This window comes from Chiloscyllium plagiosum, chromosome 31 (assembly GCF_004010195.1).
Source record: "Chiloscyllium plagiosum isolate BGI_BamShark_2017 chromosome 31, ASM401019v2, whole genome shotgun sequence".
In the NCBI taxonomy this organism is placed as follows: domain Eukaryota; kingdom Metazoa; phylum Chordata; class Chondrichthyes; order Orectolobiformes; family Hemiscylliidae; genus Chiloscyllium; species Chiloscyllium plagiosum.
This window is the reverse complement of record NC_057740.1, coordinates 43,942,159-43,961,796: the sequence shown is the minus strand read 5'-3', so window position 1 is coordinate 43,961,796 and position 19,638 is coordinate 43,942,159. Positions and strand designations below refer to the sequence as shown.

Below are 19,638 nucleotides of genomic sequence, written 5' to 3'. Positions count from 1 at the left end.
TCTGGTTGTCACATTACCAAAAGGATGTGGACGCTTTGGAGAGGGTGCAGAGAGGTTTACGAGGATGGTTGCCTGGTATGTAAGGTGCTAGCTATGAAGAGAGGTTGACTAGGTTAGGATTGTTTTCATTAGTAAAAAGAAGAATCGGGGGGACCTGATTGAGGTACAAAATCATGAAGGGTATTGACAGTGTAGATAGAGATAAGCTCTTACTCCAGAGTGAAGGATTCAATAACGAGAGGTCTTGCGTTCAAGGTAGAGGAGAAAAGTTTAAGGGGGATGCACGCGGCAAGTACTTTACACAGAGAGTGGTAGGTACCTGGGACGCATTGCCATTAGAGGCAGGCACAAGAGATTCATTTAAGGTGCATCTGGACAGATGCATGAGTAGGTGAGGAGCAGAGGGATACAGATGCTTTGGAATTGGGCGATAAGTTTAAGACAGTGGATTTGGATCAGGAAAGGCTTGGAGGGCCGAAGGACCTGTTCCTTGGCTGTAAATTTTCTTTGTTGATTTGGAAGCATTAGCTTTCGGAGCACCGCACCTTAATCAACTACTTTGCACATTCTCCGTGTGTCTGCGTGGGTTTCCTCGGGTGCTCCGGTTTCCCCTCTCAATCCAACGATGTGCAGGTCATGTGAATTGGCCGTGCGAAATTGCCCGTGGTGTTAGGTGCATTAGTCAGAGGGAGATAGATCTGAGTGGGTTACCCTTCGGAGAATTGGTGTAGACTGGTTGGGGGCCGAAGGGCCTGTTTCCACACTGTAGGGAATCTAATCTTAATTTTAAAAAAGAACTCAGTACTGCAGATAGCTTAGAGGAGTACAGAACGTACAGGGATCAAGTGGCGATAAGGAAATGAAAGAGCGTATGACAAAATATTACCAAGTAAGGTCGAGGAAAACCCAATAAAAGCAAATTACTGTGGATGCTGGAATCTGAAACCAAAAGAGAAAATGCTGGAAAGTCTCAGCAGGTCTGGCAGCATGTGTAAGGAGAGAAAAGAGTTGACGTTTCGAGTCTTAACTGACCCTTTGTCAAAGCTCAAAGGAAAACCCAAAGATGCTTTACCAGTATTATATATAAAGACCAAAAGGATAATTAAATAAAAAGTGGGACCCATCACAAATGAAGAACGGAACTTGTGTGAAGATGCAGAGGATATAGAAAGAATTTTAAATGAGTTCTTTGTCTCCATATTCACAAAGGGTAAGGATAATGTGGATATAGCAATCCAAGAAGAGCAGTGTGAAATGTTGGACAAAGTAATCATAATGAAAGAGGAAGGTTTAGAGGAGCCAGAATCCTTGAAAGCTGACAAATTGCCAGATCAGGATGAATTGTTCCTTGGGTGCTGAAGGAGGTGGAAATAGAAGGTGCTCTGAGGATTATTTTCAATCTTCACTAGACACACATAAGGTTCCAGAGACTAGAGGAACGCAAGCGTGGTTCCATCTTTTAAAAAGGATACAAAGGAAATACCAAACAATTTTATAGGCCAATTAGTCTTAATTTGGTGGTGGCAAATCGTTAGAATCAGTCCTGACCGATCAAATAAACTGTCACTTAGAAAGGCATGGATGAGTTAAAGATATAGATGGAATAGTGGAGTGAACAGATAAGAGGCAGATGGAGTTCAACTCTGAAAAATGTGATATTTTGTGTTTATGGAGGTCAAACAGTAAAAAGGAATACACAATAAACATGAATATATGGAGATGAGTAGTTGATGTGAGAGTTCTAAGTGTGCAAGTGCACAGGTCCTTAAAGGTTGCGGTACAGATGGATAAGGTTGTAAAGAAGGCATATGGAATGCCTTCCTTCATTGGCAGAGGTATAGAATACAAAAGTAGGAAATAATGATGAAACTGTACAAGGTGCTGGTGAGGCCACAACTGGAGTGTTGTGTGCATTTCTGGTCACTGCAATACAGGAAAGACTTACTTCCTCTGGAGAGAATGCAGAGAAGATTTACTAAAATGTTGCCAAGGCTGAAGAAATGTAGCTACGCGGAGAGATTGGGGTTGTTTTCCTTGGAACAGAGAAGGCTGAGGGGTGTCATTGAGGTGTACAAAATTGAGGGATAGACAACATGTTTTCCTTGGCAGAGAGTTCATAAACCAGAGGTCATAGATTCAAGCTAAGTGGCTGAAGGATTAGAGGGTGGTGGGTGTCTGGAATTTGCTACCTGAGTTGGTGGTGGAGGCAGAGACCTTTAAACCCTTTTTTAAAAAGTGTATCTGGTTTCCATCATAAGTGTTGTAAGCTGCAGGGCTATGGGCCTTGTGCAGGAAGATGGGATTGAATAGGGCATCTGGGTGTCTTTGGGTCAGCATGGACAAGATGGGACAAATAGCCCCTTCTGCACTGTATTGTTTCTATGGTTTCTTGTTTAAAAAAATTAAACAACCTGAAGGAGGGAAAAAAATGAGAACTGAATGATTTGAGAAACAAAAGGAACACACTGTCAAATCCTGAGGGCTGGTACCATTGATTCATGTCCTGAACATTCTTTTTCTTCTACTCTATGCATAAGACCATTTTTTTTGTTTTTGTGTCTGTTTGCATATATAAGAGCCTACCATGTAAAATTGAACATGCATGGGATTGGGGATAGTGTTCTGGCTTGGAGACAGAAATTGTTGGCAGAAAGTCAACAAAGTGTAGGAATAAACAAGTCGTTTTCTGAGTGGGAGTGATTAATTAGATACCACAGAGATCAGTGCTTGAACCCTAGCTAATCGCAATATAAATGATTTGGATGTGTGAATTAATGTAATATCTCCACATTTAAAAACAACACAAAGCTGCGTGGCAAGGTGAGCTGTGTGGATGATCACAGATGCATCAGTGTGATTTGAACAAGTTGAGAGAGTGGGCAAATGTGTGGTAATGAAGTGTGACATGGATAAATGTGGGGTGGGGTTATCCACTTTAGTAGCAAAACATCAAATTATCATCTGAATGGCAACAGATTGATAAAGGAGGGGTGGTTCAGTGAGACCTGGGTGTCCTTGTACACTAGTTGCAGCAAGTAAACATGTAGGTGCAGTAGACAGTGAAGAAGGCAAATAAAACTGAAAGAACTGCAGATGCTATAAATCCGAAACAAAACCAGAATGCTGGAAAAGCTGAAGGCTCCAGCAGATCTGGCAGCATCTGTGGAAGGACATCAGAGTTGACTTTTCAAATTGAGTGACCCTTCCTCAGAACTGATGGGAGCTAGGAAACATGGTGCATTGCCTTTCAGAGTAAGGAAATTCAAGTACAGCAGCAGGATGTCTTGGTTCAGTTATACAGAGCCTTGGTGAGATCACACCGGGAGTATTATGATGTGGAGGAGCCAGTGTTGCACTGAGTGGACAAAGTTAAACATCACACAACATCAGGTTATATAGTCCAAAAGGTTTATTTGGAAGCACTAGTAGTTGATGAAGGAGCAGTGCTCCGAAAGTTAATGCTTCCAAATAAACAAAGAAAATTTGCAGCCAAGGAACAGGCCCTTCAGCCCTCCAAGCCTTTCCTGATCCAAATCCACTGTCTTAAACCTATCGCCCTATTCCTAAGGATCTGTATCCCTCTGCTCCCCACCTACTCCTGCATCTGTCCAGATGCACCTTAAATGAATCTCTTGTGCCTGCCTCTACTGGCAACGCGTTCCAGGTACCTACCACTCTCTGTGTAAAGTACTTGCCGCATGCATCCCCCTTAAACTTTTCTCCTCTAACCTTGAATGCAAGACCTCTCGTTATTGAATCCTTCACTCTGGAGTAAGAGCTTATCTCTATCTACACTGTCAATACCCTTCATGATTTTGTACCTCAATCAGGTCCCCCCGATTCTTCTTTTTACTAATGAAAACAATCCTAACCTAGTCAACCTCTCTTCAAAGCTAGCACCTTACATACCTGGCAACCATCCTCGTAAACCTCTCTGCACCCTCTCCAAAGCGTCCACATCCTTTTGGTAATGTGACAACCAGAACTGTACACCGTATTCTAAATGCGGCTGAACCAAAGTCTTGTACAATTTTAACATGACCTGCCAGCTCTTGTACTCAATACCCTGTCTGATGAAGGCAAGCATACCATATGCCTTCTTGACCACTCTATCCATCTGTGCAGGCACCTTCAGGGTACAATGGATTAGATTAGATTCCCTAGTGTGGAAACGGGCACCCCAGCCCAACAAGTCCACACTGACTCTCCGAAGAGTAACCCACCCAGACCCATTTCCCTCTGACTAATGCACCTAGCACTATGGGCAATTCAGCATGGCCAATTCACCTTGCCTGCACATCTTTGGACTGCAGGAGAAAACCCATGCAGACACTGGGTGAATGTGAAAATTCCACACAGACAGTCACCCGAGGCTGGAAACGAACCTGGAACCCTAGTGCTGTGCTAACCACTGAGCCACTGTGCCGCCTTGTGAACTCCCAGATCTCTCTGCTCATCAACTTTTCCCAAGGCTCTTCCAGTATAGCTCGCTGTAGAATTAGACTTCCCAAATGCATCACCTCACATTTGCCCAGATTGAACTCCATCTGCCACTTTTCCGCCCAATTTTCCAGTCTATCTATATTCTCCTGTATTCTTTGACAGTCCCTATGCTTCTGCTACTCCACCAATCTTCATGTAATCTACAGACTTACTGATCAGACCACCAATGCCCTCTTCCAGATCATTTATATATATCACAAGCAACAGTGGCCCCAACACTGATCCCTGACATCAGGCTCACTGATCTAGTTACCTGGAATATCCCTACTACCCTTCTTGAACAGGGTGACATTAGCAACTCTCCAGTCCTCCGACACTTGACCTGTGTTTAAGGATACTACAAAGATATCTGTCAGGGCCCCAGCTATTTCCCCTCTCGCCTCCCTCAGCAACCTGGGATAGATCCCATCCAGTCCTGGGGATTTGTCAACCTTAATATCCTTTAGTCTACTCAACACATCCTCCCTCCTTATGTTAATGTGATCCAAAGTAATCAAACTTCTATCTCTAATCTCAACATTCATCATGTCCCTCTCCTCCGAGAACACTGATGTAAAGTAATCATTCAGAATCTCACCCATTCTCTCCGGTTCGACACACAATCGTGCTTCCTTATCCTTTAGTGGGCCAACCCTTTCTCTAGTTACCCTCTTGCTTCTTATATATGAATAAAAGGCCTTGAGATTCTCCTTAATTCTGCTCACTAAAATTATTTCATGACCCCTTTTAGCCTGCTTGCGTCCTTGTTTAAGATTGGTCCTACTCTCCCGATATTCCTCCAAAGCCTGTTCTGTTCTTAGCTGCCTGGACCTTATGTAGGCTTCCTTTTTCCTCTTGGCTAGTTGCACGATTTCTCCTGTCATCCACGGTTCACAAATCTTGCCTTTCCTATGCCTTGTTTTCAAAGGGACATGCCTATCCTGTCCTATCTTCAACCTATCTTTGAAAACCTCCCACATATTAAATGTGGACTTCCCTTCAAATAGCTGCTCCCAATCCACATTTCCCAACTTCTGCTGAATTGGTCTTGGCCCAGTTTAGTACTCTTCCCTTAGGACCACTCTCATCCTTGTCTACGAGTATTCTAAAACTTACAGAATTGTGGTCACATTTCCCAAAGAAATGCCCACTGCAACTTCCACCACCTGACTCATTCCCCAACACCAGGTCCAGTACGGCCTGTTCCCTAGTTGGACTATTGACATACTGCTCTAGAAAACTTGCCTGGATGCTCCTTGCAAATTCTGACCCATCCAGACTTCTGACGCTAAGTGTATCCCAGTCAGTGTTGGGAAAATTAAAATCTCCCATCACCACCCCCCCATTGGCTTGACATCTTTCCATAATCTGTTCACCTATTTGTTCTTCTACCTCATGCTCACTGTTGGGAGGCCTGTAATACAGCCTTAACAATGTAATTGCACCCTTCTTATTTCTCAGCTCTGCCCATAATGCCTCACTGCTCAAGCCCTCCATAGTGTCCTCCTTTAGCACAGCTGTGATAGCATCCCTGACCAGCAATGCAACTCCACCCCCACATCCCTCTTTTTACTTCCCTCCTTGTCCTGTCTGAAGCATCTCTATCCTGGAACATTTTGTTGCCATTCATGCCCTTCCTTCAACCAAGTCTCTGTGATCATAATTACGTCATACTCCCAGGCACCAATCCAAACCCTAAGTTCATCTGCCTTACTCACTATACTCCTTGCATTAAAGTATATGCCCTTCAGACCACCAGTTCTTTTGCGTTCATCTGTTGTCTGCCTACTCTCCACTTAGTAATGCTAACTTCATGATCCTGTTCCTTACTGTCTCTAGTTTCCACTTTGCTGTCTACTAGTCTTCTCTTCTGGTTCCCAGCCCCCTGCCACTTAGTTTAAACCCTCCACAACAACAGTAGCAAAAACTCCGCCAAAGACACTAGTTCCAGTCTGGTTCAGGTGTAGACCAGCCAATTTGTAATAGTCCCAATGTCCCACAAATATGAACCTGTCCATCCTACACCATCCCTCAAGCCACGTGTTCATCCTGCCTATTCTTTCATTTCTACCCTGGCTAGCACATGGCACTGGTAGCAATCCTGAGATCACTACCTTTGAGGTCCTCCTCTTTAACTTCTCTCTTCGCTCCCTGAATTCTGCTTTCAGGACCTCATCTCGTTTCTTTACTTAAATCTTTGGTGCCTATATGCACCATGACAACTGGCTGTTCACCCTCCCCTTTCAGAATGTTCTGCAGTCAATCAGTGACATCCCTGACCCAAGTACCTGGGAGGCAACATACCATCCAGGATTCTCGTTTTCGGCCACAGAACCGCCTATCTACTTCCCTTACAATAGAATCCTTATGATTATGGCCCTACGAGTCTCTTTCCCGCCTTCTGAACAGCAGTGCCCGCCCCGGTGCCATGATCCTGGCAATTGCTGCCCTCCCCTGGTGAGCCATCTCCCCCAGCAGTGTCCAAAACGATATACCTATTTTGGAGGGAGATGATAATGTACAGTGTGACCAGTTCACTTAACCTGTCATTCACAACCTCCTCAGCAACGCAGATGCTCCACATTAAGTCCATCTGCAGCTCCAGAGCCACCATGCGGTCGAACAAAGCTGCATCTGGGCACACGTTTTGCAAGTGTAAGAGTCAGGGATGTTAGCTACGTCCCTGAACTCCAACATCAAGCAAGAGACACATGACACGGGTCTGAGGTTATAAGCCTTAGCCGGCACGGTGGCACAGTGGTTAGCACTGCTGCCTCACAGCGCCAGAGACCCGGGTTCAATTCCCGCCTCAGGCGACTGACTGTGTGGAGTTTGCACATTCTCCCCGTGACTGTGTGGAGTTTGCACATTCTCCCCGTGTCTGTGTGGGTTTCCTCTGGGTGCTCCGGTTTCCTCCCACAGTCCAAAGATGTGCAGGTTAGGTAATTGGCCATGCTAAATTGCCCGTCGTGTTAGGTGAAGTAGTAAATGTAGGGGAATGGGTCTGAGTGGGTTGCGCTTTGGCGGGTCAATGTGGACTTGTTGGGCCGAAGGGCCTGTTTCCACACTGTAAATAATCTAATCTTATCTAATCTTAATTCAACTAACTAAACTTAATTCAACTTAAATATATAAAAGAAAAGAAAAAGCCTTACCTTACAGAGTCCTTTGCTTCTGAATAGAGGAGGGGAGCAGGAGGGAGCTACAGCATGTGTAGTATCTTGGGTTTAGCTGCTGTCCAAATATATACTAAGTCCTTACCTTCCTGGCAATCTCCTGGTCCCAAGCATCACCTTCGCTCTGTCTCCTGCTGCTCCTTGACAGGAAAAAGCTGTTGGACTATAACCTTGTGTTGGGTGATTTTAACTGGAGTTTTGACAAAGGATCAGTTAGACTCGAAACGTCAGCTCTTTTCTCTCCTTACAGATGCTGCCAGATCTGCTGAGATTTTCCAGCATTTTCTCTTTTGGTTTCAGTTTCCAGCATCTGCAGTAATTTGCTTTTATTCAGAAATAACAAGGATTTGCAGTATGGTATTGGTAACTAATGAACGTGATGAAAAGGGCAGGTTAGGTACTGCAGATAATAAATGCCACTGGAAATTTCCTGTGGAAGGCCGAGTTGTCCCTGATGGTCTTAAGTGAACTTTCAAAGCTCAGGTTGATTCAATTGGTAGGTAAACTGGATGTATTGGTTTGACAGTGCTCAGAAGGTAGAAGTACTTCTAGTACTCACACACCACTCACGTTTAGTGGCAATGCAAGTAAGATTAGGTAATCTGATAGTGAAACATTTAAATTAGATACAGGACATTGTTGCTGGGACTGGATTATAGGGGTATAAGGAGAGGCTGAATCAACTGGGGCTATTTTCCCTGGAGTGGTGGAGGTTGAAAGGTGATCTTATAGAGATTTATAAAATTATTAGAGGCATAGTAAAGCCCTGCATGGCGGAGTCCAAAACTGGAGGGCGTTAGTTTATGGTGAGAGGAGAAAGATTTTACAAGGACCTGAAGGGTAGCTTTTTCATGCAGACGGTGATACATGTATAGAATGAGCTGGTGGAGGCTGGTACAGTTACAACATTAAAGAGGATGTTGGTGTATATCTGAATGGGTATATGAATAGAAAGGGTTTGAACGGATATGGGCTAAATGCTGGTAATTGGGACAAGGTCTGATTGGGATGTCTGGTTGGCATGGACAAGTTGGACCAAAGGATCTGTTTCTGTGCTGTATAACTATGACTCTAAATGCTTCCTTTATCCTCTGCTCCTTTGAGTGAATTGAGTGGACTTGCGCTTTTCTAAGCTACCCTCTTTTTCCTAATCTACATATGAAATCCCTTGAGATCCTCCTTAATCCTACTTGCCTTGGATATTTCATGGTCCCTTTCGCCCTCCTGAATTCTTATTTAAATCCTAGCCTGCTTTCTTTTTATTCCTCAAGAGCCTTCTCAGTTTCCTAAACCTTATATATGCTTTCTTTCTCTTTTTGACTAAATTTTCAACATTTCTTGTCATCCAGGGTTCCCAACTCTTGCCTTATCTTTCGTCCTCACAGGAACATGCTAATCCTGAACTCTGATAAGATAGCCTTTAAAAAACTCCCACATGTCAGATGTGGATTTACCCTCAAACAGTTGCCCCAATCTTAATTTCTCCAGTTCCTGCCTAATACTGTTATAATTTGCCTTACCCCAGTTTAGCAACAATCGACAATAGATTTGTGGTTATCATTGCACTCTTAATTCCAGATTTTTTTTTTATTGAGTTAAATTCCACCATCTGCCATGGCAGGATTTGAACCTGGGTGTCCAGATTATTACCTGAATATCTGGATTAATAGTCTAGTTATAATACCACAAGGCCATCAGCTCTTCATTGAACTTACCTATTCCTCTATCTCCCACTGGCTTTTGGGAGTCATTTGTATAGTGTCATCAAGGTGATTGAACCTTTCTTATTCCTGAATTTTATTCATATTGCCTCAATGGATGAGTCCTCCTAGATATCCTTTCTCAGTGCAATTGTGACATTCTCCTTAATCGGTAATTAATATTTCCCAGATCCTTTTACATCCCTGTATCACGGCTGGAATACCTGAACTAAGGAACATTGAGCTACCATTCTCTGAACCAAATTTCTCTAATTACTGCAACATCATAGTTCCATGTACTCGTCTAGGCTGTAAGCTCATCTGCCTTATCCGTTATACTCCTTGTGCTTAAATAATACGTTTCACATTGCTAGTCCCACATGCCCATTAACCTAGTCCTGTCTGTTTTTACGTATTAGACTTACTTGACAACCTCTATTATCTCCTCAGTCTCTGTGCATGATGACTGACTGCTCTGGTTCCCACACCCCCACCACAGTAGTTTAAATCCTCCTCAGTAGCACTAGCAAACTTCCCGGCAAGGACTTTGGTGCTCTTCCAGTTTTGGTACAATCATCCTTCTGGTTAGGTTCCTTCTGTCGTAGAACAGATCTCAAATGATACAGCTATCTGAAGCCCTCCCTCCTACATCATTTCATTAGCCACATATTCAATTGTGTTATCTTCCTATTTCTGGCCTTATTAGTACGTGGCATCGGGGGGTCATCCCAAGATTACAATCTGAGAGGTCCTGCATTTCAATTTACCACCCATCTCCCTAAATTCCCTTTACAAGACCTCATCTCTCTTCCGAAGTATGTCATTAGTACCAATGTGGATCAGGAAATCAGGCTCCAAACCCTCTCCTTTTAGAATTTCCTGTGCCCACTCAGAGACATCCTTGATCCTTGGATCCAGGGACACAACATACTATCTTGAATAGTTTTAAAATAGTTATGGGACAGGATAGGCCCAGTCCACAGGTTAAAGTTCTAAATTGGGCAAGGCCAGTTTTGATATCAGACGCACCTGTCAAAAGTTGTTTGAGAGAGGCTGTACACAGGTAAGGGGACATCTGGCAAGTGGGAGGCTTTCAAAAGTGAGATAATGAGTTCAGGGTCAGCATTTTCATGCTAGGGTGAAGGACAAGGCTGGCAGGAGTAAGGAACACTGGCTGACTAGAAATATTGAGGCTCTGGTCAAGAAAAAGGACGCAAATGCATAAAGTAGATTAATCGCAGGACCTGATCAAGTGTATCTTAGGGCATTGTGGGAAGCTAAGGAAGAAATTGCAGGGTCACAAGCAGAGACCTTTGTATCATTGACAGCCATGGGTGAGGTGCCTGAAAGCTTGAGCATGCCATTATTTGAGAAAGGCTGCAAGGAAAACCCAGACCAGTGAGCCCTTCGTCATTGGTAGCTAAGTTGTTGAAGGGAATTCTGAGAGACCGGATCTAAATGATTAGGGATAGCCCACATGGCTTTGTGCGTGGAAAATAGTGTCTCATAAGTTTGATTTTGTTCCTTTTTTGAAGAAGTGACCCAGAAGATAGATGAAGACAAGGCAGTAGACTTTGTCTACATGGACTTTAGCAAGGTCTTCAACAAGAAACCACATGGCATATTGGTTAGTAAAGTTGTATCACATGATATCCAGGGACAGCTAGCCAATTGAATACAAAATTGGCTTAGCAGTAGGAGACAGGGTGGTGGTAGAGGGTTGTTGTTCAGACTGGAAGCCTGTGACCAGTGGTGTGTCATAAGCATCAGTACTGGATCCACTGTTATTTGTCATTTATGCAAATGATTTGGATGAGAATATAGGTGGCATGGTTGGTAAGTTTGCAGATGACTGCAAGATTGGTAGTCTCATGGTCAGTGAAGAAGGTTATCTATGATTGCAACAGGATCTTGAACAATTAGGTCAGTGGATCGAGAAATAGCAAGTGGAGTTTAATTCTGATAAATGCAAGATGTTGTATTTTGGTAAGACAAACCAGGACAGGCCTTTTGCATTTAATGGTCGTCCTTGGCGAGTATTGTTGAACAGAGAGCTAGGGGTGCAGGTGCATAGTTCCTTGAAGGTGGTGTCACAGGTAGACCGTGCGATAAAGAAAGCGTTTGACATGCTTGCCTTCGTTGATCAGTGCATTGAATGCAGGAATTGGGAGGTTGTCTTACTGCTCTGTAAGACATTGGAAAGGCCACATTTGGAGTAGTACTTACAATTCTGGTTGCCCTGCTTTGAAAGGATGTTTTTAGATGGAAAGGGTGCAAAAAAGAATTAAAAGGATGTTACCGAGACTGGAAGATTTGAGTTGTAAGGAGAGTCTGGATCGGCTGGGACTTTTTTTCCCATGAAGTGTAGGGTGCTGAGGGGTGACCTGATAGAAGTTCATAAAATCAATAGGGTAATAGATAAAGTGATTAGTCAAGGTCTTTTCCCTAGGGCAGGGAAGTCCAAATCTAGAGGATGTAGGTTTAAGGTGAGAGGGGAAGGATTTAAAAAGGACCCGAGGGGTAACCTTTTCATATAGAGGGTGGTGCAGATATGGAATGAACCATCAGAGGAGGTTGTAGAGAGGTACAGTTACACCATTTAAAAGACGCTTGGACAGGTACATGCAAAGGAAAGGTTTATAGGGATATGGGCCAAACGCAGACAAATGGGGCTAGTTTAGTTTGGGAAACCTGGTTGGCATGGGCAAGTGGACTCAAGGGTCTGTTTTCATGCTGTGTGATTCTATGGCAGATATTGAGAGTTCACCACTATAGATAGCAAGGAGGTGCATTGAAAGTGCATGGGTGAAATTAAAAATAATATTAGAAATGCAAAGAAGGAATGGAAAAGTTTTGGCAAGTGAAATAAACTGAAATACAAAGCGACTTATTATAAATACATAAACATCAAGTGGATAATGGCAAAAAACAAAAAGGGAACTTGTTTTTTGAGGTGGAAGATGTGGCATGATTTTTACTGAATACTTCACATGCCTCTTCATTAAGGAGACGAGTTGATGATTAAGGGCAGTACCAGTGGATGAGTAATCCCAAGACTTAGGCTAGTGCTTGTGCATCCAAATCCCACCATGGAATCTAGGACTCAAATGTAGATTTTAGTAATAATGACGATGAGGTTATTGTTGAATGTTGCTTTAATTAAAAAAAAATCTGATTCACTAATGTTCTGCCAACAGATCCTGGTCTGATGTTATTGTGTGTCCGGCCGCACTAATATAACTGGCTCTTAACTGCCCTCTGAAATGGCCTAGCAAGCCTGTTCAAGGACAATTGGAAATGGGAAGCAAGTCCTGGGCTTACTAGCAACACCCACACTTCATGAAAGAATAAATTAAAAGAAAAAGGAATGTATGCAAATATTATAGTTGAGGAGGAGTAAAAAAATTAAATGAACATAATCAAAACAGAAATATTAAGGGATTAGCATTCTTTGAAACTAAATAAATAACCAGACCGGATGAAATGTGTTCAAAACTGTTCATAGAAATGAGGAGAAAAATAGAAGCGGCTCTGACCAATGTTTTCCAACCTTCTCTAGCTGCAAAAGCATGGAAAAAATTGTTCTATTGTTTAAAAATCAAGTATGGGTACGAATGAGTGATGTGTCAGTCAGGCTAACCTCAGTAGTCTACATTTGATTAGAAAGGTGTAGTGATTATGATGAAAATCAGCCAGATGGACCTCACGGAATGCATTCCTAGATTGGGGCTTGTCCAGTCAGGGAGCCCTGGCTGACAGATTATAAACAGGAGTGTCAGAGGTGCTGTTCACTCTGAGAGCTGGCTCTGTGGAAGCTGGACCAGCATCAAGTACTTTCACATATAAATAAAGTGATTTGGTGATAGACCAGCCTCTCTGGAGTCATCTCAGTAGCAACAAGAGTGGGATAATGATATTGGAGCAAATGAAAAGCAGGGAGTAATTCTCCTGACTCCTTGTGGACCCGCAGTTTTTTCAGTTGTGAGGAACCTAAATTTTCCTGAGACACCAGATACTAAAACCTTCAACAGTTGACAGATTTGATCAAGGAATATTATGACCCTAAGACTCCTCTAATTCTGAGATGAAATTGGTTTTAGTTGGCAGTTTGAGAACCAGGGGAATCTATGTTGGAAGATTTGACAAGGTTAAGATGGCTGCATGTGACTTTGGTTTAATCATTAATGTGTTACTGAGAGACCATTTGGTATGTAGGATTAATGACATAACTAGGCAAAGGGGATGACCATCTGAAGCCCATTTGGACTTTAAACAGGCACCACAATTGGCTTTGTCATTAGAAAATGCAGCAAATTTCAAATGGAGTTTGAGGGTATGCTAATGGACCTGGACGCCACTTGAGTGAAACTAATTGCATAGCCTCACTGAGGGCATACCTTGAACAGAGGAGCTCTGGATCAGCCACAGTAAAAGCCCCAAAACAAAGCCAATCTTCAGCCAAACAAGTTAACATTTTATTCAGGATTTGGGCTGGCAAGCCATTATAGTTGCTGCCAGTATGTAAACTCTAGACAGCAATAGAGTCCCACTTGGCCTGAATTGTGTAAGAGAACTCAAAGGCCAGTATCCAGTAGAGTGCACACTGTGAAAGCCCACCTACATCTGGCATGGAACAGTTAAATTGCTGAGCAACACCCAAATCAGAGCCAATCAAATTAAATGTCTGGTTAAATGGTCACAGAGAACGGGCCATTATTTATCAGCAGAGAATGAGAGTATTTCCTAAAGTCAAATGGCATTCAGCATATAAGGGCAGCTCCATATCATCCATCATCCAGTGATCCAGCAGTCTAAACTTTGAAGGCAGGCTTAAAGAAACCGCCTACAATTTCACTCAATACCAAACTGCCCTGGTTCCCATTTGATGCAGGACCACCCCTCATGCAACTACAGGGATAACTCCAGCAGACTTGCTAATGGAGAGAAAGTTAAATCTGATCTTCCTCGACCTGGGGAGGGTGAAACGACACCCGGAATGCCAGTGCCAGACACCAGACTCCTCTAAACGAGAGAATGACTTTACTTCAGGGGATGAAGTTTGGTGCTGAAACCATAGACAAAGACCCTCCATGGTCCTGGATCAGTGGTGCTGGAAGAGCACAGCAATTCAGGCAGCATCCGAGGACAGGCAAAATCGACGTTTCGGGCAAAAGCCCTTCATCAGGAATAAAAGCATGGGTCAACGGGCAATGTTGAAGCGAGATCAGGTCCCATGACGTACAAAGTTGGCAGCGGAGACGATCCTGAACAAGCATGTAGACCGTATGAAAGCTGCAAACTCTCAAATGAAAATGGAGCAAAACATACCCAACCCCTCAGAAGAGCTGGAAAATCTCTCAGAGCCTGTGGGTTGTCTCCTTCCATCTGGTGTCTTAGAAACCTCAGAGTCTGAGATGGACACAGCGGATACCATAGCCTCAATACCTTTACTAACTGAAGAAGAGGATGAATTTCCCCCAAGGTCCTCCAGGTCCAATATTTGCACTATGTTCTGGTTCACACGGCCCATATCTGAGGCTGAGTTGGAGGAACCGGACCCATTGCAGAAATACCCCAGGAGACGCTACAAGTAAAAGAACCACCTATGTCTCTGGACTTAGAAGATAACGGAGGTTGTGATTGTTTTGAGGTCAACCAGATGGATCTCTTAGAATCTGAGTTCCCTGATTAGGGCTGTTGACCTGATCCAATTGGGGGGACTGACAAGTCTAAGCAGAGTTCTGTTCACTCTGAGATCTAGCTCTGAGAAAGCCGGATCAGCATCAAGTACTGTGCCTGTGTAAATAAAAGGTGACTTGGTGATGGGATACCAGCCTCTGGAGTTATTTCAAAAGATTTTTGGGTCATGATGTTTAGAGCAGCACCGATTAATCAAGGTCAGACAGCATGTAGTTGTTACAGGGTAAGTCGTGGATGAATAATTTAGTTGGAATTTTTGAGGAGCTAACATAGAACAAATACAGTGCAGAACAGGCCTTTCGGCCCTCGATGTGCATAACAAGAATAATAAATGAAGATGTGCATTTGAGGTAGTCTACAGGGATTATAGGAAGACTTTTGAGTTCTCATTTTGGAAGACTAATCAGATTGATAAAAGTCCGTGGAATTGGAGAGTAAATGTCAAAATGGGTCAAAACTGGTTGAATAACATGACCAGAGGATTATAGTCAGTGGATGTTTGTGATTGGGAGACTGGGGATTTTGAAGGTCCAGTACTAGGTTCGTTGCCTTTTCTGACATATATCAGTGATTTGGAGTTAAATGTCGGGAGCATTCAAGGCATTTGTACATGACACGACAATTGGTACTGTGGCAATTGATAATGAGGATCAAAGCTGTAGACTGCAGGAACAGATCAATGAAGGACAGAAATTTTTAAAAAGACATAAGGGGCAAATTGTTTTTACACAGGGTGGTTTGTGTATGGAAAGAATTTCCTGAGAAATTGTTGGATGTGGATACGGTTACCATGTTTAAAAGACATTTGGATAAGTACATGAATAGGAAAGGTTTGGAGGGTTATGGTCTAGGAACAGGCAGATGGGCCTAGATTAGTTTAGGATTAAGTTTGGCATGGACTGGTTGGACCGCAGGGTTTGTTTCTCTGCTATATGACTTCAAGTGGCCAGGTGAGTGGCTAAATCTTTTGTTTATTCCTTTTTAGAATGTGGGCATCTGGCAGGATCGGCATTTATTATCTGTCCCTGCTTGCCCTTGAACGGAGTATCTTGCTTGGCATTTTCTTGTAGAGGACAGTGAGGAGTCAACCACAGTTTTAGCAATCTAAAGTCCGGTCAGACCAACTAAGAATGGCAGATTCCCAACACCAAAGAGCATTAGTGAACCAGATGGGTTTTAACTATTATTGGCATATTACATTGTTTTTGCCTTCACATGGTTAGCATTACTGAGAGTAGCATTACATTTTGGATTTATTAATTGAATTTGAATTGCACCAGTTGCAGGTGAATGCACAGTGAATGGTAGGATACGAATGTCCGGCGAGAAGCCAAGCAGCGTTGAGATACATGTCTACCAGATTTCTGAAAGCATCATAGAAACATAGAAAACCTGTTCAGTTATTAGGTAATGGAGCTCTTCAGCCCAGTGTCATGGTCCTGAAGACCAAAATGGGTTTTGATACTGCAATGGGCAATGAGATATTTTTGCATCTGACTGCTTCTTTTGTGGTTGCACTAGAGATTCTTTGAGAGGGGTCATGTGGTCCACTGGTATGCTTCAGGCCTTGCACAAGCTGTAGACACTGCGGAAGCATTTTAATTTAAACTTTTGTAAGTTTTCTTTGAGATTTTTACCTTTGTTACAGTGCCCCTTGTGGGCTGTCAATGCTATTTTTTGTTATCTTCACCATACAATTATTTTGAAATAGAGAAATGTAACTATACCCAACTTCACAAAGACTGGTATCGCGTCACCAAGTCGCCCTTTATTTACATGTACCTCGTCCTTGATGCTGGTCCAACTTCCTCAAAACCATCTGAGGGTGAACAGAACCTCTGATGCTTTTGTTTACATCTGTCAGCCAGGGCTCCCTGACTGGCGTTGTTCATTTGACCCAATTGGGGAACTTACTTTACCATTGCGATTTAATGTGAATGGAGGCTCAGGCAATGCAGAGGTTTCTGATTCAACAGTGTAGAATTTGACAGGGTGTAGAGCAGAGAAGCTGGTTGTGAGGTGACAAAAAAAGCAACAGCAAATGCTAAGGTACCAGTATAGACAGAAGGAGTAGTCCAATAGCAGAAATGTTATCCTGAGGACTGAGGATTCTGTAGTGATCAGTCACCAGCAATGATGTGGCCTTCCCCAGCAACTGACTCAGCAAACCCCCACCACACTAAACTCCAGCTACTAGACACAAGTTAAAAATATGCTAGAATGCTCTCTCTCTGTGATGAATGAAGCTCTAACAACACTCAAACCTCAACATCATCCAAAATAGTTTATTTGGTTGGCACCCTATCCACCACCTTGAACATTCAGTTCTCCCATGATCAGTGTACATTTAGTAGCAATGTGAGCCATCTATTTGATACACAGCAGCAACATACCAAGGATCTTTGGGCATAACCTGCCCAACCTATGAACTCTACCATCTAGAAGGACAAGAGCAGCAGACCACTTCGCCATCTGTAAGTTCCATCCCAAATTGCATTCCATTCTAACTCGAAATAATTTCTTCATTGTTTTACTGTCAGTGGGTGAGAATTCTGGAACATGCTTCCTTAACAGTATTGTGAGTGTACCTAACACAACAGGCACCACAGTGCTTCAAAAAGCTGTTGTCTGCTCATTTTGTTTAATTGTATGTGGGGATTTAATTTTGTCAGACATAAAGGCTCAAATTGAAACAGTTTGAATGTGAATAGACATAACATTTCACTCTAAATAAATGAGCAATGGTCAGCTCACCTTCATCATCTGGTTTTCAAAGTAAAGTACTCACCATCAACTTCTCGAGAGCAATTAAAGATGGCCCTTAAATGCTAACCTTGCCAGCACCTATATCCCATGATTCAACATCAGTCGACTTAACTAAGATCCTTTGGTTCCTACAGTTTCAAGAAGGGAAGTCATTTAAAGCAGCATAAACAATTCACCAAGAAATAGAAATAATTACTCAAAGTTTGGGAGATTTGTAGCTCGGGTGCTCGTTATTGTGGTTCTGTTAGCCGAGCTGGGAATTTGTGTTGCAGACGTTTCGCCCCCTGTCTAGGTGACATCCTCAGTGCTTGGGAGTCTCCTGTTAAGCGCTTCTGTGATGTTTCCTCCGGCATTTATAGCGATTTGTATCTGCCGCTTCCAGTTGTCAGTTCCAGCTGTCTGCTGCAGTGGTCGGTATATTGGGTCCAGGTCGATGTGCTTATTGATTGAATCAGTGGATGAGTGCCATGCATCTAGGAATTCCCTGGCTGTTCTCTGTTTGGCTTGTCCTATAATAGTAGTGTTGTCCCAGTCAAACTCATGTTGCTTGTCATCTGCGTGTGTGGCTACTAAGGATAGCTGGTCATGTCGTTTCGTGGCTAGTTGGTGTTCATAGATGCGGATCGTTAGCTGTCTTCCTGCTTGTCCTATGTAGTGTTTTGTGCGGTCCTTGCATGGATTTTGTACACTACATTGGTTTTGCTCATGCTGGGTATCGGCTCCTTCGTCCTGGTGAGTTGTTGTCTGAGAGTGGCTGTTGGTTTGTGTGCTATTATGAGTCCTAGTAGTCGCAGTAGTCTAGCTGTCAGTTCAGAAATGCTCTTGATGTATGGTAGTGTGGCTAGTCCTTTGGGTTGTGGCATGTCCTCATTCCGTTGTCTTTCCCTTAGGCATCTGTTGATGAAATTGCAGGAGTATCCGTTTTTGGTGAATACATTGTATAGGTGTTCTTCTTCATCTTTTTGCAGTTCTGGTGTACTGCAGTGTGTTGTGGCCCTTTTGAACAGTGTCTTGATGCAACTTCTTTTGTGTTGGGGGGTTGCTTTCGTAGTTCAGGACTTGGTCTGTGTGTGTGGCTTTCCTGTATACCTTAGTGGTGAATTCTCCGTTCGGTGTTCTCTGTACCATCACGTCTAGGAATGGGAGTTGGTTGTTCTTTTCTTCGTCTCTAGTGAATCGGATTCCTGTGAGTGTGGCGTTGATGATCGGTGTGTGTTCTCTATTTCTGTGTTTTTAATGATTACAAAGGTATCATCCACATATCTGACCCAGAGTTTGGGTTGAATTTGCGGTAAGACTGTTTGTTCTAACCTTTGCAGTACCGCTTCTGCTATGAGTCCAGAGATGGGTGAGCCCATGAGTGTGCCGTTGATTTGTTCATATATTTGCTTGTTAAATGTGAAGTGTGTTGTGAGGCACAGGTCCAGTAGTTTGAGTATGCAGTCTTTGTTGATAGGTTCCCCATCTTGTTGTCTGTTCTGTATGTCCAGCAGGTTGGCTATTGTTTCTCTGGCTAGGGTTTTGTCGATAGAGGTGAGCAGTGCCATTACATCGAATGCGACCATAGTTTCTTCCTTGTCAATGTGTATATTTCTGATGATGTCCAAGAATTCCTGTGTTGACTGTATAGAGTGTCTGGATCCGCTGATCAGGTGTTTCCGTTTCTGCTGCAGTTCTTTAGCTAGTTTGTGTGATGGTGTCCCTGGTAGTGATACTGTGGGTCTGGTTTGTGCACTTTAGGTAGTCCATAGAATCTAGTCCAGATTCTATGGACTACCTAAAGTGCACAAACCAGACATCCCACTCAGACCCAT

At 43.2% G+C, this 19,638-nt stretch overlaps 1 protein-coding gene across 3 annotated transcripts in view; it reads left to right on the top strand.

Annotated features, from left to right (window-relative positions):
• LOC122565518 (CREB-regulated transcription coactivator 1-like) overlaps positions 1 to 19,638 on the top strand; it is a 155,803-nt gene that overhangs the window by 125,094 nt on the left and 11,071 nt on the right. The window contains exon 14 of one of the 3 annotated variants that reach the window (XM_043721566.1): positions 12,556 to 12,913. The exons of the other annotated variants lie outside the window; for them this stretch is intronic. Within the exon in view, the coding sequence (XP_043577501.1) occupies positions 12,556 to 12,593 (38 nt within the window). The 3' untranslated portion in view covers positions 12,594 to 12,913. Of the gene's footprint in view, positions 1 to 12,555; positions 12,914 to 19,638 lie in introns of those variants that run through there. 3 annotated transcript variants of the gene reach the window in all.